Raw genomic sequence first — 26,902 nt, forward strand, 5'->3', positions numbered from 1 at the left:
TACTATGTTGGCTTTTTTGGCAAGTGCAGCACACTGCTGGCTCATATTTAAGTTATTGTCCCTCTAACAGTTACTACTATTAAGCAAGATACCACCTATACTTTACCTGTGCATTTGTTTTTTCTTGCCTAAATGTAGAGCCTACTTCTGAATGTAGAAGTGAATCAGCAGTCATTAAACTATCCTGACTTTGCTGTTGAAAGGTATCTGGGAAGCTTGCAAATTTCTAATTTCTTGTCTAATATAGACCATAACTTTGGTGCAAGGATGACAAATGTAATGTCATTTCTGTCCCAAGCCATCATAGGATTGTATATAGTTTGTTAACAAAGAAGTCAGACGTTCTGGAAGAAATTAATTGCCATTGTGAATACACACATCATACAAAGTTGAAACTCATAGAAATACTTCTCAGCATTGAGTTTGATGTGTTATGCATTCACATGTGTAAATAAATGATTTATTTCTTTTGTAAAGGGATTTTTAATTCACATCTGCATCCATTACTGATAACAGATTGATATGGGTCCTTTGCAAAAACAACCATAGAAAGAGCTTTATATGCTGAGGAGAACTAGAGGCTTTATTACTTTTTTCTTCTTATGCCAAATGAGAAAAACAGCTCTTGTAGTTAATTTGAGTGTAATTCTTCCTTTTTTAGTATAGCCAGGCAGCTCATCTTCATGCATAATATTAATTGTAACTTAAATAGTAAAGATAGTCAATGGAATAGGTTGGACCAGACAACTTTTAAGCTTTCCAAATTTTATATATAAAATGTATGCTTTTTAAATCTATTTGTCTCATACAAATGATATAACTCTTACAAATATATTACAATATTGTACATCCCAGGCTTAGAAATAAAATGTTATAGCAGTAGTATTCACTCACATGTTAGAAATATGTTATAGAAAAAAGTGTGAAAATTAATTAAACAATTGAAGCATAGTACAATATCTAGATCTGGAACCTTGACTACTTCACTTAAAGTAAGAGAACTGCCTAGAAAGAGAGAAGAAAAAACACACACAAGAAATGGCATTTGGAGTTAACTGCAGGCTTCAGCATTAGCTAGAATATTAGTACAATGAAAAAAGTGCTCTGCTCTTAAAGCAAAGTATTGGAGATTACTGGCAATGTCTTACTGCTCTGCACTTTATTGATTTCTGATATGACCAGGTCAGTTTGTGTTTAAAAATAAGTAATTTCTTACAGTTGGCGGCTCCTTTCATTGTTCAGGTAAGGCACAGTCTAGTGGATGTATTCATAGGGATGTCATAAAACTTCTCAAATGTGAATAGAGATCCTTTATTTCTTGAAGAATTTCTTTACAGTAAAATGAAAAAAAAATCGTGTAAGGAAAAGAATGATCCTGAGATAGATTTCAGAACACTGATATCAATATCGCTGCCTTCATTACTGTCAAAATATCTTGGAAAGGCAACTCATGGAAAATCCTGACTTGCAGTAAATAAATGTTAAGAATATAGTTACCGTATTATGGGTATGTTGTTATCAATGTACATGTAATATACATTGCATGCAGGTAAGCATATGCAGCAATACATCCTTAAACTGTGATATCATTAAGTTGAGCAATGATGCCTGTGGTAAAAATTTAGCTGTAGGAAATGGGTTAGTCTTGTATTAACAAGCAATTTTTCCTAATCTTTGATTACCTTCTAAAAGCTCTTTCTCCCAGTGCTGGATTCAAAATACAGTGATGCCTTATCACTTCTCAGATAGTCCCCTTAAAAGGGTAAAGTTATAGGGCTACACAAATGGATCCTGACCTTGCCACTGATGCTCACAGTACTGTCATATCTGTACATTTTCACAAATTCGATAAAGATTTCTCTGCATGCAAATATCTATGAAAAGAAAATCCTGGACTAATTAGGTTCCCTCTGGAACGGAGGAGTCTCTTTCCTTTCATCAGGACGTTATGCAAGCCAGACAAAATGTATCAAAAATAAGATGAGTTCAAACATACTTTACCACATGAGGGCTCTTCTAAAAACCTGTTCATAAGAAGTGTTACCAAAGTTAGAGCAAATAAAAAATTTCCTGGAGCAAAAATTCAAAATAAAAACCAGAATACTTTGGAGAATACTAAGAGAAATTTATTTAGTGTATTTATTATTTTGCTGTTGTAAGATTGTATATTACTGTGAATGATCTTAAAGATTTGAATGAATAATAAAATGAAAAATAAGTAGATAGTAATAATTTGTGGAAGTAGTTTTCACAGTTCAAATATCTTAGGCACCTCGTTACACTTTTCCTAGATAGTTTCCTCTGTAGTTGTATAAGAAAGGAGTTTAGAATATATGGGTGAAGTGATGAAAAAATATTTCTTACTTATTGAAACTTGCAGAAGGTGCACTTTCAACTATCTTAGGAATACAAACTTCCCTGCCAGCAAACTGCAGAAAGCTGATCTCCCTTCTCTATTCACAATACTTGTTATGTAAGATATATTTTACTAAGCATGTGAAAGGCCAAACTTGATATCATATTGGAATTCATAGCCAGATTGCTATGGAGATCCACCCAGTGATTCTACTCTATCAATTTCCCAGGCTGATTACCAGGTAGATTTTGTTTAAATAAATGAATGAATATGTTATTGCAGAACACTGAATGTGTTCATATATGACATAAAAAGGAACAGAAAAATCTTAAAGTTGAATTCAGCTTCCATCAATTGCATCCTTGCAGGATTTGTTTCTTTTTGAAGTACTAAGAAATGATTCATTATTACCTTTTTCAAGGTTTTTTTTTTAATTCCCCAACCTAACCAGCATGTGATATATAATAATAAATCAATACATCTGTCCATATGAGTAGATGTGTTCCTATGAAGGAAAAGTTTTGTTTTTCTTGTTTGCTTTTGATGCTTCAAATACTATTATCTGATTTATTTTCTACTAATAATTCTTAAATAAAACTCTTGTAGACAACAATTTGTTTAATAGAATTCTTAATGTACTTCTGATTCATAAAATGGTATAATGTACTCATCTAACAGTATACAAATATGTCACAAGTGAAGAATATATACAATGTTACATGATTTGAACTCAAGAATATACTCATTTTATTTACCAACAAAATTCAAAATAACTAATTGTGGAAGAAACACATATGTATTTTGTACAAGTGCTACAGATGGTATAGTTAAAATAAATGCCCAAAAGCATATTTCTTATTCTGTACCCTAAATTTATGTTAAAAATGGAATTGAATGGAGGCAAGTATGGCAACTTTTCTAGATTGTTTAAATGAAGCATCAAAGTTGTAATCCTAATTATTAAAACAAAAATGTGATAATGCTGAATCATATGCAGACTTTTTGCTTTTTAATGATCTTTCTAAGTACACATTTTCCTAGTCAGATGTATGTGGAAGGCATATGAGACCAATTTCATGGCTCTTAGGAAATCACACTTGGATATCGTTTTTCTATTCTCTATGGTCATATGAGAAAATAGTTCCTGCTCTAGCTAGGAATAAACAGAGTTTGCTGCAAATTGATGGCTCTATTGAAAACAGCCCAGTTGGAATTATATCTATGGATGTATGGTGTGATTTGTCAATGAATCTTAACAAAGAAATTCATATAATTATTTAAAGTTGAGGCTTCCAATTACAACTCTTACAATATTGAATTTTCATAATGACTTCCTAAAAATTATATATAAACTGATTTGCTGGAAAGCTTCAGAAATTCCAAGTGATCTTAAAAACTCTCTAGACTGAAGTATGATTAATCTATTTTCAATAGAAAACAATATCTAAAAACATATGACACTGCTATTAACTTTCACTTGTAATATATACTGCTCAAAAAAATAAAGGGAACACTTAAACAACACAATGTACTGTATTTAATAGTAGGATTTCTTATCTTGTATTCCCTTTATTTTTTGAGCAGTATATATTTATACAGTAATATGGACCACATGGGATGTCAGTTTTAGCAACAAATTGTTGACCCCTTGTTAAAGTAAATCTAACTTCATGTAATATATATTATTACATATATTAATAATTATATATATTATATATTATTGAACTGCTTTTAACACTCTTCCACTATATGTGAAAAAAGATGTCTTCTAAAGTTATAAACAGTATAACAGATTCTCTCTTATCAGTGCTACAAGCTGCCTTGGAAGTCAGCCATTAAATAATCTATTTCTTTAAATTGTTCTGTTATACTCTCTATGCATTCTCCAGCCATGAAAGCTTTCCCATCAATTATAATACAGTTTTCTTCAGTGCTGATTTCCATTGGTCTTCTTTCTTCACTAGCTTCTAAAGAGTAGTTAAACACCTAGAGCCAAAAAAAAAGACTTCATTCATATTGTGACTATATTATGTAACTTTGCAACTGTTTTCATGAAGTTAGAAAGACACACTAATTCCTACAATCAGGGCTTTTTTTCTCATCGAACGCTCAGAACGGAGTTCCGGCACCTTTTTTGGATGGAACCTTGTAGGATAGGCAAGGCGGGTTGTGTGACATGTGTGAGTTCTGGCACCTTTTTCTTTTACAAAGAAAGCACTGCCTACAATGGAAGAATTGGTGGTAAAGTTGATGAAGCTAGCATAGACGGTGAAATTGTTTCAATTAAAGAATTTATCTAGTTATGTTTCTAACTGGAAACTGCTTCTGAATTTTTTTCTAGAAACTGACGGAAAATGAAATTTTTGCTTTAGGTTTTAAGTATTAGATTGGTTTTGTAATTATAGAAATCATTTGACATGTTGTGAAATATAAAGCAATATATTGATCTTTTTTTTTCATTATTTACTGCACCAAGAACTATCGGAAGTTATTAATTTTTTCTTCTATATATACTTTTTGCTTTTTTATTTTTCTAACTTTAGCTTCATTTATATTTTTATCTTATAATAAAAGTTAATAAAATGTATCAGTGCCACAACACCATGTACTTGATTCAGCAAGAGATGGCTCATTATATTTGCACAGCTAATGATTTGGTTCACACTTCCTGCTAACCTATAATGTGGTTTGTCTTATTTTTTGCTAAACACCTTGCAAGATTCAGTGCATTGCAGTCTGGAAACAAGATTTACTGTAATCTAGCTAAATCTCATAGATAACAAAGCATTATTTAAAAATAATTGTACTGTGAGAATATAAATGTAAATGTGAATTAAAAAACCACAGTACAATATTCATTTCCTGAATAATCTAGCTATTTCTTGATGGAAATATGATCTTTCAACTGGAAATTCTGCATTGGATCCAGATCTATTGAGATAGCCAAATGAAATAAATAGGACTAATCTAAAATCATCAGTTTTAATATACTGGATAGATTGTCAAGTTTATCATTGAAGCCCATTTTTTAATTGATTCTTTTGCTGTTTATTTGGTCTATTATAGACACAGTCTTGTGGATTATGATCCAACTAGAATTTGTTGGAAAATAGTATAGCCGATGCAATTAATATATAAATGAATACATAATTGTATATTCATATAGGACTCTCTTTCTTTATAAATCCAGATTTGCACTGTCACATATTCCTTCTGTCCATTTAAAAACATACAAAGGTGGAAGAATAGAATTAAAATGACAGTTGTTTTTTGATTTGGCCAAAATAAAAAGCTCATTTATTAGTATAATGGTATTCTATTGATAAATATTTTATTTATTCACTAAAATATATTTATTTTAAGGATATGTACTTTTATTTCTCAAATTAACAGTGAAATTATTCCTTTTCATGTGAACACTTTTTGCAAATGCATTCTAAAATCAGCCTAGCCCCATATATGCTTATTCAAACTATGTCTCATTGATTTCAATGGAATTTATTCTTAGATAAGCATGTATAGGATTTTAGCTCTACCCCCCCCCCACTGCCCCATTAGTAGCAGTTTCTGGACTTCCAATTAATAAGTCATACCTCTTCTCTTTCATTATTCTCCTCTTCATTCTCAGATGACTCCAAAGAAGGCTTGGAGGTGACTAACACTTGACTGAGAATTTGGTCCAAATCTTTCAGTATAATTTCTGTCTCTGTTACAACTAATAACATACAATAATATTTTTACTAAAAATTATATTACCACAATTGTTTGATTTAACTCAATTACAGGCATTAACTGGAAATAGCAATCATTACAATTTTTTATGTTTCATATATTAACTTATCAATAAATTCATTTTAAAATGCATTTTGAAATTTATTCTATTAATAATACTGTGTAATTTGAAATGAATCCTAAATCCTAATTCCTATTGGGGGATAGTTTCCAAGTTTAATTGTGTGGGAACATACATTCTGTCAATAACATATTTACAGAAAAGGTTTAAAATATGGCTATTTTTCGAGACCCATAATTATTAAGGAAGAATAATTTGTCAATAATAAGCAATAAATGGGCACATATCCTTTGATCCTTTGGCAGTTTGAAATAAGACTTATTGTGGAACTTATTTACTTCCAATTCCCTGGAACTGACTTAAAATGGAAAGAGATGAAGACTCCTGAAGAAGAGAAAGGTTACCATTCAGTGAGCCAGCATAAGTCAAAAGTGTCTAACATGCCACTGTTTTTCTTCACCGTTTTGCTCTTTTCCCCACTGATTTCAAATGTATTTAGGATTAACAAGATGGGATCCAATTTTGTATGACTAATCTGCATGAAAAGTTTACTTATATTTTATTTATTCATTGTACCTTTTTACAAGAATTAAAAACAACTAACAAGTGACAAGGCTGTCAGACTCTGGATCTGTTAAGGAGAGAAACTTCTCGTTCTTCTGGCAGGGAAAACCATCAAATGACACTAGGGAATATGGGGTTGGCTTTGAAGTCAGAAACACCCTACCAGGAGTCATTACTCCACCTGCAGCAGGAAGTGAAAGAATTCTGTCCTTGCAGCTCCACTCATCAGCAGGGCTGGTTACTCTTATTAGCGCATATGCACCGACATTTTCATCTTCAGTAGAATCCAAAGACAAATTCTATGAGATCTGGCTGCTACTATCAAGAAAATCCCTGAGAAAGAACCACTGTTTATCCTTCACGATTTTAATGCCAGAGTTGGAGCTGATTATAGTTCTTGGCCCACTTGTTTAGGTCAGTTCGGCATTGGGAAGATGAACGAAAATGGCCAATGCTTGCTGGAGTTTTGCTGCTACTACAGTTTTTGTGTTAGCAATACATTCTTTAAACATAGCCTCAACACAGAGTCTCTTGGAGACATCCAAGATCGAAGCATTGGCACCAGCTTGACTTCATTCTTACCAGGCACTCCAACCTTCCCAGTATTACAATCACACGCAGCTATCAGGGTGCTGATTGCAATACAGATCACTCCTTAGTGTGCAGCACAATCAAACTGGAAACAAAGAGATTGCATCACTCGAAGAAGGAAGGAAAACCACGAGATGCTTACCTCGCTGACTATGTGGTCAACTAAGAGGAAGAAGTTGTCATGGTCTTCATGGGGCACGCCTTTTGTTATTGTAATTTCTGTAAAATTGGGTCCGCCTAATATATATCTGGGGGTCAGTGTGTACCATTAATGGTACATCGCAACTGACATCGACATTGGGTTGCAAGGGTCAGTATGAGCAACTCTCACCTTGTTTAGAAGTATTACCTGGAGTGGGGTCAATCACTCACGCTACCTTGAGTTGGGTCAATCACTCATAAACAAATAGTGGTGGTTGGAGTGAGAAAATCCTTACATAAGGGTTTGCGGTATATAACCTTGAAGGGGGTCAATCCTTCACATTTAGTCCAGAATGTGGAAGTGGAAATGTAAATATGTTTGGCATAAGTTATATTGTTTAATCCTTAAAAGTGGAAGGGGTGTTGTGTATTAAGGCTTAAAGAAACACCTAAGCACTTGTATAACAGTCACTACCACTATGCATTTGAACTGTAACCGTTTTGGCGGGAGTCAATTATGGTGGGAGATTTAGGTTCAATCTGATTGGTTGGCTGTGTACTCAGAAAGGTATATAAAGAGTGCAAGTACCCCCTAACCCCTCAGTATAGTTATGGTCACCTAATAAAGAGCTGTTTGATTGTACTCATCTGCCTGGCATCATTCATACTCTTCAGAACCCACTACACAACAATTTCCATAACAAGTTTCCAGATTTTTTTTTGGACAAGACAAGTCCAGTCCTTACTTTTCCAATGCTATTCTCATTTTCTTTCTGTTGGTTTATATGTTTTATGCTTGTGCATTTAAATGACAATATTTAAATATAGAAATAGGAATAGCAACTTCATTCATTATATTTTTATTTATTTTTCTTTCAGGGACTAATTTAAACTTCTCCTGCTCTAATCTGAATATCTGTTCACTATAAACAACCTTTTCATTTCATTACTCAGGTAAAATGAGGACCCAGATTGTTGGGGGCAATTAAGCTGACTTTGTAATAATGCCGCTTGGGTGTGTGTGTGTGAAAGCCCTAATAAGCAGGCATATACATAGAATGAAGGCTACTGCTAAGCTTGTAAGCCGCCCTGAGTCTTCGGAGAAGAGCGGGATATAAATGGAATTAAAAATAAAATATATATATATATGTTTAGAAGGAAACTGTATTTGAAGATTTTTTTAAAAAATTGGAATTTTAATCATGTGACCATGGGGATGCTGCAATGGTTATAAGTGTGAAAAATGGTCATAAGTCACTTTTTCAGTACCATACTAACTTGAACGGTCATTTAATGAATGGTTGTAAGTCAAGAACTATATGTTGCATGAGGAGAGGCTGGTGCATGATTTGGGGCTTTTGAATATTGATGGTGGGTCCAGAGTTGCCACAAGGAGAATTTGTTCATACTGACTCGCACATTTGGATCTGAGCCAGCATTAGGGCATGGTCATTGGCAAAAAGCAAGTCTCTCAGAACAGTTTCCTTCACTTTGGTAATTAGGCTATTACCAAATTTGTATTAATTCATTTGCACGTCTGTACATAAGTAGATTTATGTTTTATACTATGTATATCAAACCAACCTTTTTCTAAGCAGATAGTCATGAGGCAATCATGATTTTTTTATTTATTATGGGTCTCTTGAAGGCTGAATATCTTTTCTTTGTATTCTCTTATGAATCAGTTCAAGTCACATTATAAAATAACTTTTTCCTATATCTTGCATTTATAGGGAATGTTATACACTTTTTCTAAGATTAGGAAATGGCTCTTCATTATTTATTACTATTCATGCTATATTATTAACATCTGAGTACCTATTTTCATACACACCCATATATAAGCTAGATTACACCAGTTCATATTTGACATACCGTATATACTTGAGTATAAGCCGACTCGAGTATAAGCCGAGACCCCCAATTTCACCCCCCAAAACTGGAAAAAGTTATTGACTCGAGTATAAGCCGATCCGCCATTCTGCAAGCCTCCGCCGCCAGCAGAGGCTCGATCCGCCATTTTGCAAGCCTGAATACACAGGAATACCCTGTGTGGCCGCGGCTCTCGGGGAAGCCCTGGCTGTCCGCTTCCTCGCTCCACGCTGCCATTCGGGGCCCGCGCGTTCCCCGGGCAAATCGCGGCGCCCAGCAGGCGAGGAAACACGCCCGCTCCAGTCGCCCCCCCTTCCCTCAGGAGACGCGAAGCAAGTGACCGCCCGGAGCTTACCGAGGACTTGCGCGCGGCCGAGGCTTCGGTGCTTCCAGGATCACGCGCACCTCTCCCAAGCCGCCGCCGTCCGGAGACCTGCCGAAGTTTGGGGAGGTTTGGGGAGGTGCGCGCGCACCTCCCCAAACCTCGGCAAACCTCGGCAGGTCTCCGTTCCTCCTGCCGACCTTTGGGGAGGTTTGGGCGCCTCCCCAAACCTCCCCAAACCTCGGCAGGTCTCCGTTCCTCATGCCGACCTTTGGGGAGGTTTGGGCGCCTCCCCAAACCTCCCCAAACCTCGGCAGGTCTCCGTTCCTCCTGCTGACCTTTGGGGAGGTTTGGGCGCCTCCCCAAACCTCCCCAAACCTCGGCAGGTCTCCGTTCCTCCGCGCAGACCTGCCGATGTTTGGGGAGGTTTGGGCGCCTCCCCAAACCTCCCCAAACCTCGGCAGGTCTCCGTTCCTCCTGCCGACCTTTGGGGAGGTTTGGGCGCCTCCCCAAACCTCCCCAAACCTCGGCAGGTCTCCGTTCCTCCTGCCGACCTTTGGGGAGGTTTGGGCGCCTCCCCAAACCTCCCCAAACCTCGGCAGGTCTCCGTTCCTCCTGCCGACCTTTGGGGAGGTTTGGGCGCCTCCCCAAACCTCGGCAGGTCTCCGTTCCTCCGCGCAGACCTGCCGACCTTTGGGGAGGTTTGGGCGCCTCCCCAAACCTCCCCAAACCTCGGCAGGTCTCCGTTCCTCCTGCCGACCTTTGGGGAGGTTTGGGGAGGCGCCCAAACCTCCCCAAAGGTCGGCAGGAGGAACGGAGACCTGCCGAGGTTTGGGGAGGTTTGGGGAGGCGCCCAAACCTCCCCAAAGGTCGGCAGGAGGAACGGAGACCTGCCGAGGTTTGGGGAGGCGCCCAAACCTCCCCAAAGGTCGGCATGAGGAACGGAGACCTGCCGAGGTTTGGGGAGGTTTGGGGAGGCGCCCAAACCTCCCCAAAGGTCGGCAGGAGGAACGGAGACCTGCCAAGGTTTGGGGAGGTTTGGGGAGGCGCCCAAACCTCCCCAAACATCGGCAGGTCTGCGCGGAGGAACGGAGACCTGCTGAGGTTTGGGGAGGTTTGGGGAGGCGCCCAAACCTCCCCAAAGGTCGGCAGGAGGAACTGAGACCTGCCGAGGTTTGGGGAGGTTTGGGGAGGCGCCCAAACCTCCCCAAAGGTCGGCAGGTCTGCGCGGAGGAACGGAGACCTGCCGAGGTTTGGGGAGGTGCCCAAACCTCCCCAAAGGTCGGCAGGAGGAACGGAGACCTGCCGAGGTTTGGGGAGGTTTGGGGAGGCGCCCAAACCTCCCCAAACGTCGGCAGGTCTGCGCGGAGGAACGGAGACCTGCCGAGGTTTGGGGAGGCGCCCAAACCTCCCCAAACGTCGGCAGGTCTGCGCGGAGGAACGGAGACCTGCCGAGGTTTGGGGAGGTTTGGGGAGGCGCCCAAACCTCCCCAAACGTCGGCAGGTCTCCGTTCCTCCGCGGCCTGCCTGCCTGCTTCTTTCCGCTGCGGAAAGAAGCAGGCAGGCAAGGCGCGGAGGTCCGGAGACCTGCCGACGTTTGGTGAGGTTTGGGGAGGTGCGCGCGCACCTCCCCAAACCTCCCCAAAGTTCGGCAGGTCTCCGGATGGCGGTGGCTTGGGAGAGGTGCGCGAGATCCCGGAAGCACCAAAGCCTCGGCCGCGCACAAGTCCTCGGTAAGTTTTTTGTTGACTGGAGTATAAGCCGAAGTGGAATTTTTCAGCCCAAAAAGTGGGCTGAAAAATTCGGCTTATACTCAAGTATATACGGTACTTTTTTCTAGCTTTTATAATTAAACCTTTGCCTTGATTTTTATACAAGTGTTCATTCATTCTAGTCCACAGACAATAAGGAAAGTGCAAATATGTTTTACATCAAACATATTTACATATTCTATTTGTGTTAGGATCTCTAATCTAAATACTAACTTGCAAGTCAATTTTTTTGCCACCAGCTGGAAATTACATGCAATAGTACTGCATACAGTACTCAGGTAACAAAATACAATAATAATTTTATATAAAATGTTAGAATTTCATAATGTTAAAAAATGCTTCCTAAGTTTTAAACTAAATCTCTTTCTAAACTCTTTCAGACCAAAGAAATGCATCTGCTTTAACCGTTCTATAAAACATTGATATTTTAATTATCTGTGTGATGCATTGCTTTATTTTAAGATAAAAATAAAAATACCGTAATTAAATCATTTGTGATTAGCTTCTTTTGTAACTTTACTATTTACCATGCAATAAATTTGGGAAATCTATCAGTTTGTCATATTTATAGCTTTTTACTTACAAATGCTGCAATATCCCTATGGTCACGTGATCAAAATTCATGGGGTCAAGTGATCACTTTTTGTAATCTTCTGACAAACAAAGTCAATGGGAAAGCCAGAGTCACTTTACAACCATATTATTAACTTAACATCTACAATGGTTCACTTAACAACTGTGGCAAGAAAGAATGTAAAATGGGGCAAACCCCCCATAACAAATCTCATTTAACAACACAAATGTTGGGCTCAGTTGTGGTCATAGGTTAAAGAATATATAGATATTATATGTGTTTGTATGTATGTGTTTGTGTGTGTGTGTGTATACACACATACATACACACACACACGTTTATACATACATACAAACACACACACACACCTTTTTCATTTTCAGAAATAAAGATTATATCACATGAGAACTTTCATATTTCATAACTCCTCCAAATTAACCTCTGTTAATTTATGGGACAATGTAATCCTAAAAAACAATTATTCTAACATTGAAAGTAGAAATAAATAAAAGATGCTAAATCAGAGGAATTTGCAGAAAATATACTTTCACATACTAAGTATCTTATATATAATTGTTCATGCTGCTAAATTGGATGTGTCAAATAAATTATTCAAATATTGTTACAAGCTATTTTATCATAAATATGCCACTGGTCTCATTAAATTTCAAGGATCTTTTCTTAAAAAAAATAATGTTTTCTATAAGTTACCTTAAAATATTGATTTTAAGGAATGTTTGATATAAGCTTTAAAGTGGTTTTCTCAAAATGGCAACTTTAAAAATAGAAATTTCAATCCCAGAATTTCCCAGCGGCTACTTTAGAGTTTTAAAGAAATGTTGTTTTAGAACAGACATTTCATATGTATTTCCTTCAATGTTAAGTTATGATTGTAGATTGTTGTAGTACAGACATGTCAAACTCGCGACGTCACATGATGTCGCACAATGTATCTGGACGGTTTTGCCATTGCCGGCAATGGGGTGGGCACAGCTTCTGGATGACGCATCCAACCTGCAGGCTGGCAGTTTGACACCCCTGCTTTAGAGCTTAAAATAGTTCCTTGGATCTCATTCATTTTATAGTAATATTCTATCTATACCACAATCTGATTCATGTTTTAGGTTAAAGCCCAATACTCAGATATTTTAGAATCTTGGTAAGATATGCATACATTTTATGCTTACCTTCTTTTTTCAGAATAGCCTGACAAACATAATAAACAATAGTTTTCTTCAGAATCAAGTTCTGCTTTCTATATCAAAAAAGCACATAGTTCTGTACTTGTATAAATGAACACTAACCTAAGCTTTGTCTTGACAGGATATCTTCTGACCTTGCTATTTTGCAAGGATATGTTAACGTTCTTTGCCTGAAAATTGAGAAAGTTATGAGTATTTGTTGTGAATCAACAATTAAGAATAGATAGAAAAAGCCAACAACATAAATGGTTAAGATACAGACTTAGTTAAATTAGGACTAGATCCACTGAAAACAGTAAGGTATAACCTATGAATGAGTTTGGATTGCTACCTATGTTTTATATAATAAAAATATTGATAACTATTTGTGAATAGTACCATTTCATTAAAACATTAAAAGTTCTTTAAAGCATACCTTATAATGATACATGCATTGAAGGTATATTATAAATAATATTGTTTATTTAAATTGAATTAGATTGACATTTTCAACAAATCCTGAAATTTAGCTGCCAGTCTACCAATCAAGCTGAAGAGTCTACATTGTATATAAATGTTTAAAATGACTTAAGGTAGCAGCATAATGAACTCTTGAAAGTCAACTTGAAAATTATCTATTTTATATAATTTTGAAAGGTAAACTGCTATGAATATATGAACTGACCTCAGACTATGCATATTTTAGATATAGGTTTCTTCAGCTTTAAGTTAAAGGTTTCTTACAAATAAAGTCTTTCCTTTTAAGCCTTAAGACACAGTTCATCATTTTGGAAACAAAATACAGATTGCATTGGAATGTACCGTATTTTCCGGCGTATAAGACGACCCGGCGTATAAGATGACCCCCGACTTTTAAGAAGATTTTCAAGGTTTTTGGTCTTATACGCCGGAAAATACTTGCATGCCAGTTGCCAAGTGTCTGACACAAGCCCGATTCAGCCCCGTCTGATGCTGATGGTACAAAGCCTCCCTTTTGAAGCCCAAAGGGGCTTTTCCTTCCACCCACCCATTTGAGAGCACATTTGCAGACGGAGCAGCCGCACGTCTGGAGCCAAGCCCCGCCCAGGAGGCGGTCAGCCAGGTGGGCTCAGAAGACGTGCTGGAGAGGCTTGGGCTTGGGGCGGCCATGCCGAGGCCGGCTGGCAAGGGCCGCTGCGTGGTCTGCGGGCGAGAGGGGCGCCAGGCCCACCAGAAGTCCCCAGAAGTTCCTGGAACATAGAACGGCCTGGCGGCGGGTGGCCGCTCCCTCCCCAGGGGGGATGCAGGGGAGGCGTCCTGCGGGGGGGGGTGCAACCACCCCACCAGCGCCTGGGGTCCAGCTCCACCCCACGGAAGGTGGCTCTCGGACCCCTGCGGGGAAGAGGGGCTGCTGGGGGGGCTCTTGCCTTCGAGCTCTGGCCGGGAGGACGCCTCTTAGCCCAGGAGGCTCTTCTCAGGGGAGGGCGCGGGGATGCGCAAAAGGGGCCGTTTCACCTGAGGGCTCCTAGGTCTTGTGGGGGGCGGCGAGGGGGCAACTTTTGCCAATTGCACCTGCGCATACAAGACCCGCAAAGGCGAGAGCGGAGGGCCGCCCTGCCCTCCCTGTCCATCGCAGAGGAGGCGAAGGCCCGACTGGCCCCACCGTCCCTCCCGCTGCTCCCGCACTTCTGCCGGCCCCCAAGATGTAGCGTTTCCCGGGCGGCAGGCAGCGCCAGAGGGCAGCCGCCACCCCGCCACGGCCGGCGCCCCTCCTGCTTCCCCCCCAGGCCTTGAACTTCTCCCATTGGGCAGAAGCTTTTTTACAACTCGTGCCGCTTCCCTCTCACTGTCGGCCGAGGCGCGCTCGGCCCGGGCTCCCGGTCCCTCTTCTCGGCCGGCTTCCTGCCCTGCCCCTCATGGAGCTGGACTGGACGTGCAGCCTCTCGGTGTGGCTGCTTTTCCTGGGCAGCCTGGCGGTGCGGCTCCTGCGCTCGGACCTGTTGCTGAGCCGGCAGCTGCAGCTGCGCGTGGGGCTGCTGGCCGTCCTGCAGGCGCTGGGCCAGGCCGTCCTGCCGCTGCCCCTCAGCGCCGCGCTCACGGCGGCTGCCTGCTGGCTCGTCTCGGCTAGCACCGCCCGGCGGAAGCGCATCCCCACGGGGGGGAGAGCGGTGCTGGTGACAGGTGAGTCCGGTGGGCGCGAGGCCCTCCCCTCGGGCCAAGAGCCGACGGGCAGCGCCGCCTTCGCGTGGGGAGAGCCGCCCGACGTTCCCGCCCAGCCGTGTCCCGGAGCCGCGCCGGAGATAGCTCGGTTGCGCAGGGCGGCCCGGCTTTGCAAGAATGGGGACGCTCGACTGATTTATGTTTTTTTTTCCGGCGTATAAGATGACCCGGCATATAAGACAACCCCCCAACTTTTGAGAAGATTTTCATGGGTTAAAAAGTCGTCTTATACGCTGGAAAATACGGTACATTATTTGTTTATTAGAATATTTCTATTTTTCCCTATGCTCAAACATTTCTGAAATTGCTAATAAAACTTTTAAGTTGATTAGCATAATGTGATGAATACAGATTTAGTAACATAAATAATAAACCCACTGAAATCTATTACTAATTTAGAGCACAATCCTACAGTAGACAAGAGTGGCAACTATGGAGTAAGAATCAAACTCAAAAAATATTTTTTTCCTCCCCAGCAAGCTTGGAAATTAGTATTTTGCTAATATATGAAATCATGCCAAGAACAAAAATGGGGGGAGGGGGCTAGAGAAGAACCTGCTACATTAAAAGTCATTGCAAGCGAAGACATACTCAAAATAACCTTTATCCCAATTAGGAGTTTTAGTGGATTATTTCTCTTACACTGATTATAGTAAGAGAGAACTCAGAAAAGGGAAGAAGGAAGGAAGAAATGTACATCCCTCACGTCTCTCCTGTCAACAATTGGTCATGGGTTTTAAGCTTTATCAAGCAAAATTATTCTGCTAAGAATTTTCAGTGGCACTACTTGATCCAATGCAGGCCTTGTGCAGAGCTTTCCCAAGCTTAAGCTGTCCTTTCCCAAGGCAGAATGCACTAGTATAGGGGTCCCCAATCCCCATTACTGTGGCCTATTTGGAACTGGATCATGTGATTGTGGGCTGGTGTGCATGCGCGCAGCTGGACTTGTATAAGCAGTAGGCCAGCATGCACTCATGCACACACATGCATGCAGCTCAACTTGTGCCCAGTCGAGCTGCACATGCATGCACACTGAACTTTTGCTCATGCAAGTCGAGCTGCACGCATGAGCAAGTCTGCCACTTGAGTGGCCTGGTTCCCCTTCTCCCCCAGCCGGGCAACCAAGCCACAATGGTTGGGGACTGCTGCACTAGTCTTATTAAGTGTTAATATAGTATACCTCTTTGTTAAAACTGATTGTTCAGCTGCAAAGACCAGAATGTGGTGTCAATTATGCTAACATCCTTAATTGTATTATTATCTTCTGTATAGCAATTCTTAATTGAATGTTTGCCTTCACTCTGGGCAACCAGGAGGTGATTCATTAATACATCCACATGACATGAATAGCAGGCACAATCATTGCCCAGCAATATAGTAAGCCAAAGAAACATTTGAAAGTTATAGAACTAAGACTTGGAAGTTAAAATTCCTGGCATCCTGCAAAATCCATTTGAAGGATGGAATGTGATACAGGATGGAACAGCATGATATATGCTGGATGTAAATATTTTATCATTCTTATCGTACTTTTGAAATAAAGTAGATGAAAGAGATAAGGGTTTTTAGCTATTGACCATGAATTTAATATATCTATTAAACTAGGAGCCATATGAAAATAGGTTTCTTATGGGTTTTAACAGTTTTTGGTGGTTGATCTGATTTGCTGATACTGAAATACACTGCTGATTTATTTATTTAATCACTTCATTGTAACTTTTTAAATATGCTGTATATCACTCTAAGTTTTTTTTAATCATAAGGCAGGCTAAGTACGAATAAATAAAAGACATATGTATACTTCTTATATCCTGGAAAAATTAAGATACATGAATTTGCTATCCATATTCTTTTATTTTTCCTTGTCTAGTGAAAAATCACAATATTTTAAGACCATCAGGGGATAACCAGACTTACTTTCTTCCATTTCTGCAACTAGTTTTCTTCCCACATTTTTTTGTACAACTTTTAATCTGAGAAAAAGATGGATTATTTTTGAATACACAGTATATTTAATGGCAGTTAACAGCTGTTTCAAAAGTATATAGTTACCTTTTAATTTCAACAGCTCTTCCCTCATAGATGTTATTTTGATCACTTGTAAATAAGATTTAATGGGTAGGTTCACCCATTTAATTAAATTATATATTTGTTGCAATAGATTTCAGCCTTGTATTTTTCCTTTATCTGTATTATAGAATACGATGTTGGAAGAGTTTTTTCTTTTCTCATGGTTAGATTATCACAATTTCTTGTGTATCCAAACCACAACTTTGGTTAATTATAGTTAACATCTGACTAAGTCATAATTGAATAGACATGTTAAATTAATTAAAAATTAACTATAATTTATCACTTCACAAGAATGATAAAATGATAAATTATGCAATAGAGGTTTCTGAGACTCTCTTGGTTATCTGTCTGTCTGTCTGTCTGTCTGTCTATCTTCCTTCTTCTCCTCCTTCATCATCATCAACATCATCAAAATCATCATTTTAGCCATTGTCTATGCACTACTCTTCTGCATGTTTCCAACCAATACGGTCCTGAGCCTCTTTTATCAATTGGGCCCACAATACTTGCTGATGTCGTCAATCAATCTTGCTTTAGGTCTCTTTCATGGACCCTTTTTATCATGTGGGATCCATTCTATGACTGCCTTGATCCACCTCCCATCAATTCTTGCTATGTGACCATCTTATTATGTATCTGAATATGAGATTAAATGAGCCTGAAGCTTCCGGCATCTTGTGGTGGCACAGTGGTTAGAATGCAGCACTGCAGACTAATTCTGCTGACTGCCAACTGCCACAGTTTGACAGTTCAATTCTCACTGGCTCAAGGTTGACTCAGCCTTCCATCTTTCCAAGGTCAGTAAAATGAGGATTCAGATTGTTGGTGCCAATATACTGACTCTGTAAACTGCTTAGAGAAGGCTGTAAAGCACTATGAAACAGTATATACCATAAGTCTAAAATGCTATTGCTATTATCAATATCACACAAAAAATATTGGAAATGATGTTCAAAGTATAGTTAGTATACTTAGTACTAATATAGTTACTATATTAACTATAGTATTTTTTCAGGTATTTATTCCTCACACAAATCAAACATGTTTTATTTAAATTATTGTGAAGCACAGAATAATAAAATTAATTAATTATATCCATTTTCATTCTAATATAAAATGCTTATAAAATTAGTAAGTTACTAATTTGTTCAAGTTGGAAAAACTAACACATTTCATATCAATAAACATTGTGATAGGAAATAATATTGCTGTTTAGAAAGAACAGCTGAAAGCAAATATTGCAAATCAATGTTGTCCAATAATTAAAATTGTAAGAATTTATATTTAAATCTTACCATTTTTCTACATTCTATTTTATCAGTTTTTCTTTTGGCTTCTTTGTCATTTACTGTATCTAAAATCATTATGAGAATAATTAAGGAACAATTGAATCACAATGACTAACAAATTTAAGATTTTATATGATTGTTTTTGATCTGTGCTCAATTCTTATGTTATAAATATTACAATATTATGGAAAACTACTACAAGAAAACTACTCAAGACTACATGGCTGTGATACCATGTTTGCTGGAGGAACATGGTCCAATTCAGAACTTGGTTAATCTTACATGATAAATTGATACCTATAAAAAGATATTTTATAGAGTACATTGATCACAACAGAAATGTAGCTGCAGGAACTAGTATTTGATTAAAGGTTATATCCATCATGTAAAATGTAAGTGAATAACACAGATTATTCTGAGCTGGGTATTTTTTTATTTTTTTATTTATGAAACTTCTGTTGATTTGATGCAGGAATCATTAGTATCTAGCAGTATTAGTATTCAGTACAGATACTAACATTAATTCATGCCACAATTACTGGGAAAAATATTTGCACAGATAAAAATGCAAATGTTTGTATATAATAACAACTAAGAGGTCAGATAACTATACCCTTTTTTGATAGGTAGCATACGTCGAGCCTTTGCTGAGTAGAATATGCAAGCAATTTGTTTGCCTCTTCCAATGCACTGTCATACCAGGCTTTTTTCTTCTTACACACATCTGCCTAAGAAATACACATACAAATATATATCCAGCTATGTTGCTAATTTATATTAGGTACATTGTTATTTTTCTAAAGTTTTAATTATAAAATGTAAAAAAATATTTTTTACAATGCATTTAATTAATATAAATAGCTGCAGAAACATTGAACATGCAATTTAATTCAAACTTGAAATTATTTTAATTTTAGAAAAAGGCATTATTTTATGTTGGGAAATTGTGGAAAAGGAGGAGGAAAGCAGAAGCAGAGACAGACACAGAAAAAGAGAGTTTGTGTAGCAAATTTTAGGTGCTATTAAAGAAAAGGCCTTTTTTCTTTTTAAAATAAAGGAAACGATATTTGCTTTTTTGGGGTCAAACATAAAACTTACAGTCTTTCTTGTAGGATTTTGAAAGTAACCCTAGATCTCTTGAAGCAGGACTATGGAAACAATATGACTTTGTACATGGTCTTATAACTGTTTCTGCTATATAATTTGTTTCAGTTATTATTCTACCTTTCTTACAATTTCCTATTGTCCTATTGAAACCTCGGGGGGAAATATATTATAAATGCAGTATTGCACATCAAAAGATGGACTCCAACATGTAGTATATCCCAAATAAAATGTATATCTTTAAGCTGATTGTAAATGATCAAGTTCATAACATATACTACAAAGCTATTTAAGATCAGAGCATTACCTTTATGTTTTGGTATTAAATAAATCTAACAGAAATGTTTTTAGCTTGTTGTTAGGCATTAAGAACTGAACTCAGTATTGAACCACTACTTTGCAGAAACCACAAATTATAATTCTCTTAATACTAAAGTTAATGGGTTAGAAGATATTAATACTTTTTATTTTTACCATCCTGTTATCAACAGACTCTGGGCTAAAGTATAAGAGTTTCAGTTAGATATTTTCCCTGTGAAAAGATATGGGGCATATTAGCCTAGCCTGTATGGAAAAAAAGATAGCATCCACAGTTTTAAATATTTATTCTGAGAAACACAGAAAACAGAAGGTCAGTTTAGCGTGTATGTTTTGACAACTGTTCCAGTTTGGAACTAATTATACACTCACATTCTTTAATTACTACCCACCCAATTATTGGTTATTTGTCAAAAGTACATATGATTTAAATAAGTTCAATACTTATTGTGTCATCAAATATTTCTAATACAAATTATTTTATTTTTCTGACAAGCTATAGTCAGATGAATGTTGTCTTGTTTCACTCATTTATTCTCAGTGAAATCTTCACAATTACTTCTATTCGTAATTATACCACTCATAAACTCCTAAAGATTCCAGATATTTTTTTAAAAATAGAGGAAATTAGCTAGTATATTTGCTATGCAATAAATCAAACTAAATGTAAAACAAGAACAGAAAAATCATGTTTGTAATCTTTCAACTAAAAAAAAATCAAGTGAAATTATAAAAAATTGGAATGCTTTGTTAGATTTCTGTACTTGGTTCTATTTACACAAATGTATCTTGTTTTCTAAATAATTTTAAAACAAATATAGTTGCTTTAATTTCCTTGATTTTTGAAATAAATACGTCCAATGGAAACACATTTACTCTTTGAATTCTTGCAAATGAAGTATTATATCAACAGCCTTTCTTTGTTCTTCAGCAATATCTGATATCGTAACATCTTGCTCAGTGAAGAAGCTTAGAAATCATATATATACTGTCACATTAAAGCAGGAGTAGGCAACCTTGGCTCTTTTATGACTCATGGACTTCAACTCCCAGAATTCCTGAACCAGCCATGCTGACTCAGGAATTCTGGGAGTTGAAGTCCACGAGTCATAAAAGAGCCAAGGTTGCCTACCCTACATTAAAGTTATCTAATAAATCAAGATAAGATTATAAAAAGATATTTATATACATATATTTAAATATTTTTACTTTGTGTAAGTAATATTGTACACTTTTCTCCTCATTACAACAATAACTGCCTCACTATTCTGGCATCTGACATACTCCCCAGTTTGCTGTCTTAACCTTAACCTGTTTAACTTTAAATCTCTTTTACATTGGCATCATTTTCCTCCGTCAACAACTTTAAGGAAATAACATATTAAACTATAAACCTGTGTGTTATATGCATTCATCCAAAAGGCTTAATATATGATTCACTGTGTCGCACAAATGAAAAAGATTGGGTTAATACAATAAGCCATGATTCACTTAGCTATAGCCAGGTGTCCTATACAAATTGTTGTTGTTAGTTGCGAAGTCATGTCCGACCCATCACGACCCTATGGACAACGTTCCTCCAGTCCTCTACCATCTTCTGGAGTCCATTTAAGCCCACGCCTACTGCTTCAGTGACTCCAACCAGCCACCTCATTCTCTGTCGTCCCCTTCTTCTATTGCCCTCAATCTTTCCCAGCATTAGGCTCTTCTCCAGTGAGTCCTTCCTTCTCATTAGGTGGCCAAAGTATTTGAGTTTTAGCTTCAGGATCTGGCCTTCTCAAGAGCAGTCAGGGTTGATCTCCTCTATGACTGACCAGTTTGATCGCCTTGCAGTCCAAGGGACTCGCAGGAGTCTTCTCCAGCACCAGAGTTCAAAGGCTTCAATTCTTTGGCGCTCAGCCTTTTTTATGGTCCAACTTTCACTGCCATACACTGCAACTGGGAAGACCATAGCCTTGACTATACGCACTTTTGTTGACAGGGTGATATCTCTGCTTTTTAGTGTGCTGTCTAGATTTGCCATGGCTTTCCTCTACAGGAGCAAGCATATTTTAATTTCTTGGCTGCAGTCCCCATCTGCAGTGAACTTGGCGCCCAGGAAAATAAAATCTGTCACTACCTCCATTTCTTCCCCATCTATTTGCCAGGAATTGAGAGAGCTAGATGCCATGATCTTCGTTTTCTTAATGTTTAAACCCATGTTTTGCACTCTCCTTCTTCACTCGCAACAAGAGACTCTTCAGTTCCTCTTCACTTTCTGCCATTAGAGTGGTATCATCTGCATATCTTAGGTTGTTGATATTTCTTACAGCAATCTTAATTCCAACTTTTGATTCATCTAGCCCTGCCTTTCTGCATATAAGTTAAATAGGCAAGGCTACAGTATACAGCCTTGCCGGACTCCTTTCCCAATTTTGAACCAATCAGTGGTTCCGTGTCCAGTTCTCACTGTTGCTTCTTGGCCAGCATATAGGTTTCTCAAGAGACAAATAACATGGTCTGGTACACCCATCTCTTTAAGGACTTGCCACAGTTTGTTATGATCCACACAATCAAAGGCTTTAGCATAGTCAATGAAGCAGAAGTAGATGTATTTCTAGAACTCTCTAGCTTTCTCCATGATCCAGCGTATGTTGGCAATTTGATCTCTAGTTCCTCTTCCTCTTGGAAATCCTGCCTGTACTTCTGGTAGTTCTCGATTCACATACTGATGGAGTCTAGCTTGTAGGATTTTAAGCATAACTTTACTAGCATGAGAAATGAGTGCAATGGTGCGATAGTTTGAACATTCTTTGGCACTGCCTTTCTTTGGAATTGGAATGTAAACTGATCTTTTCCAAACCTGTGGCCACTGTTGAGTTTTCCAAATTTGCTGGCAAATTGAGTGTAGCACTTTTACTGCATCGCCTATACAAATAGTTTTGATAATTAGGATGAGTTGTCAGATTTTATGTCTAATTATCAGTGTGTACTACAGCATTGCTTCTGTGAATAACATTTTTAAAAACTTGCACAGAAATTCCAAGATATGTAAAGTAACACAATACCTATTTTATAATTATACTTTTTTGTAGCATGTTATCTACTATTAAGTAATAAAAGCATAGATCAATATTTTTCAGAGTTCTCAAGTATCAGCATTTCATGTGTTGCTCATATTTGAAAAAAGCACTAGCTGAGGGATTCCTATGAAACATGGTTTTAATACAGAGTTTTCTCAGGCAAATAATACCTAATTATCAGGGAAGGTCATTTACATTATCCCAATTATTAAGGAATGAATAAATAATAATTCACTTAAAACATACCAGCATTGGTTAGTGCTATGCTATCATAAGGAGGGAGGCAAACTACTATTTTGAATCATTGGGAAGATATGCTGTCCAAAGAAAAACCAGAGATGACAATTATTCTTTTTTTTCTGGTGATTTTGTAAAAATGTTGATTTTTGTAAAAATATTTACAAAAATTTACAAAATTTTATCAACATGGGTGGAATGAACTATGCCAAGTAGCAGCTGGCTTGAGGATCTTGGTCTGGTGGGGGAAAAGTTGCTTTCCAAAGAGAGCTCTAGTGCACATTACATTTCCTTTTTCTTTCTTCAAAGTTCTTACAATTTTCTATGGGATGTAACTGAAGCCTTTGGGGAGACATTACTGCTTGAATGACTTCACAATAACTCTGTACGTGATGCATATTTTAAAGTTATGATACAGTGCTACATTTTTGCAGAGATGAAATCATTTTCAATATAATAGCAGCATACAGTAAATTTCTAATAAACTGAGAAATAATATGGAAGCTAGCTAAATAGAAATTCAATTTATTAATCGATGTGTGCCACCTTGTGGTGGAACGTTTTATTATTCTGATGATGTTATACTAGTTTGGCTAATGAAATGTCTGCAAGAAAACAACCAAGCTCAGAGACCACCAAGGACCCCTTTATGTTATTCTAAAATAATATAACTAGAACAGAATAAAATATAAATTATTTGGTTGAAATAGATTAAGAGGGGAAATATAGAGTTGTTGAAAAAACATTTTGTGCCATCAAAATTTTCACTTACCATAAAATGGCACTTTCCATAAATATCTGTTAATTTCAGTTAAAGTAAACATGAGTTATCTTCTATTGCATTTTGCATAATTTTTTGGGTATTTTTCTTAGTGTTATTTTGAATTTAAATTGAAGATGCATCACAACAATGGATTAATATATTCATCAATATCAATTATGTAATTCCTACTCTACTAGTCACTTAAAAATAATTGAATGAAAATTATTATAAACATCCATATAACATCCAAATGTATTTGGAGATCATTAGCTACTTCTATATTTTTGAAAATGATTTAAAAATCCTGCAAAGGTCTGAAATACAGCTAGCATCATAAGAATGTTATATGTATTTATAAAAAACTGCATCTGTATTAATCTACGTTTCCTAAATTTCTATTACTGCATGTACATTTTATTGATGTTATTAATGGTATGAATATATAGATATTCAAATTGAAACTAATGTTTTAATAGTTTTTAGTAAACTGGGATTGAACTCAAGCATGGGCTTCAAGCCTATACAGACTTCATTAGAAGCAGGTACCTTTCTGTTCTATGAGATTTATCTTTGAACAGACATACATAAATTTGCATACATAAATACCTCATTCATTCTTTGCATAGAACTTGATGTCATGCATGCAGAGGAAGTGGCTGATGTTAGTTCTGCTCCTGAACTTGTATCCATGTCCAGTCTTTGTGATCATTTGGCTGAGGGGATTCAAGCCTATGCAACATAGCAACAGGGACAAAGGATCACCTTGGTATATGCCATACTTGATGGCCACTTGAGTGAGCTATCTTGAGTTAACTTTTAGTATTGTTTTCCACAATCTCATTGAGTTCTTGAGGAAGGTTCTCAATGTCTTGTGGACTTTGTATGGTTCAGACATTCACAGATCTATGTGTGTGGCATTGAGTCATAGGATTTCCTGTGGTCAATCTGGGTTGTGCTAAGTTTGGTTTGTCTGGACCTTGAATCTTGGTCAACTGCTTTATGTATGTCCAATTGATATTTGAGCCTCTGATTTTGTTCCCAAAGCTCTTCCGAGCCATGCTCATATACTTACCATATGGTCCTGTAGCCTAATGGCTATAATGGCTGATAGGACTCAGCATCTCAGTTAGTATGGACACAGGTTTTCCATCCATCCATAGTTCCCTCATATGCTTCTTATATCCCCTCTCATTAGGTTTGCTATTATAGTAGCATTCCATCAGTTTTAGGTTTTCTTGTCTCGTCTATGTATGGTTTGTTCCAGTGGCCCACTTATCATCAGCTTGTTCTGGTTCCTCAACATTTAACATAGACCTTATTAATCTGGTGATATCTGAGCCATCATGACTCTACTAATTCATGTCTCATATTTTGTGGTAGGCAGGTAAAGCACTTGAAGGTCTCTTCCCAAAGACTCCTACTGATAAGGTAGGTATCAGCTGGAATTTGAACCACAGTCTCTCAAATCAAAGGCAGTTTTCTAACCACTATGGTATCTAGCTGCTACAACAATATATATATGTGTGTGTGTGTGTGTGTGTGTGTGTGTGTGTGTGTGTAAAAATTTTTTGAATTGCTAACAAAGAATTAAAGGGAGACTGATATGCATTTCAAACTTATTGGTTCTCATTGAAATGCATATCAGTCTCCCTTTAATTCTTTGTTAGCAATTTAAAAAATTTTTTACACAAATATGAGCTGTCACTATTGTGACCACTGCCTGTGGATGGCCCTGGGTTGGGCTGAAACAGGAAATAAGATTTGTCCCATGTTTGGGGCCTAGCAAAGTAATCTGAATATTTAGCAGACATTTTATATATATATAAAATGTCCGAGATCTTGGGTCTTCCAGCAGGACAATGACCCCAAACATAAGTCAAAAAGCACCCAGAAATGGATGGCAAGAAAGCGCTGGAGAGTTCTGAAGTGGCCAGCAATGAGTCCAGATCTGAATCCCATTGAACACCTGTGGAGAGATCTTAAAATTGCTGTTGGGAAAAGGCGTCCTTCCAATAAGAGAGACCTGGAGCAGTTTGCAAAGGAAGAGTGGTCCAAAATTCCAGGTGAGAGGTGTAAGAAGCTTATTGATGGTTATAGGAAGCGACTGATTTCAGTTATTTTTTTTCCAAAGGGTGTGCAACCAAATATTAAGTTAAGGGTGCCAATAATTTTGTCCGGCCCATTTTTGGAGTTTTGTTTGACATTATGTCCAATTTGCTTTTTTTCTCCCTTTTTTTTAAATTGAAAAGTTTTATCATACATTTTATCTTTAACAATCCCCCCTAGCCCTCCCCTATCCCTCCCTCCCTACCCCTCCCCCCCCCTCCCCCCCGACTTCCCAGAGCTAAGTACAAGGTATAAAGAACCAAAAAAACCCCCAATCATAAACATTCATATGCTAACAACCATAAACTCTGAGATCCATCTCTCTCTAGCTCATATAGGATAACTACAAACACTATTAATATAAGATATATAAAAAAAAGAAAAGAAAAAAAAAGAGGAGAAAAAAAAAGGAAGACTTATTCAAATGCTACATAAAACTTCTTAGTCCCATATTTGTTCTGGATATACTCAATCCATTTTCTCCACTCCATAACATAATGTTCTTGCGAGTGATCTTTCAAATAAGCCGAAATCTTTGCCATCTCTGCCAGGTCAGAAACCTTTAAAGTCCATTCTTCTATAGTC

General features: G+C 37.7%; 1 protein-coding gene across 1 annotated transcript in view; it reads right to left on the bottom strand.

Annotated features, from left to right (window-relative positions):
• Nucleotides 1–4,165: 4,165 nt before the first annotated feature.
• The window catches only part of ZCWPW2 (zinc finger CW-type and PWWP domain containing 2), a gene marked incomplete at both ends in the record, with an annotated part of 38,407 nt that continues 15,670 nt past the window's right edge, over nucleotides 4,166–26,902 (bottom strand). The window contains 3 exons of the mRNA XM_083379017.1: nucleotides 4,166–4,342; nucleotides 5,950–6,071; nucleotides 19,341–19,455. Coding sequence (XP_083235143.1) covers nucleotides 4,166–4,342; nucleotides 5,950–6,071; nucleotides 19,341–19,455 — 414 coding nt within the window. The remainder of the gene's footprint in view (nucleotides 4,343–5,949; nucleotides 6,072–19,340; nucleotides 19,456–26,902) is intronic.

This window comes from Vipera ursinii (genome assembly GCF_947247035.1).
Source record: "Vipera ursinii genome assembly, chromosome: Z".
In the NCBI taxonomy this organism is placed as follows: domain Eukaryota; kingdom Metazoa; phylum Chordata; class Lepidosauria; order Squamata; family Viperidae; genus Vipera; species Vipera ursinii.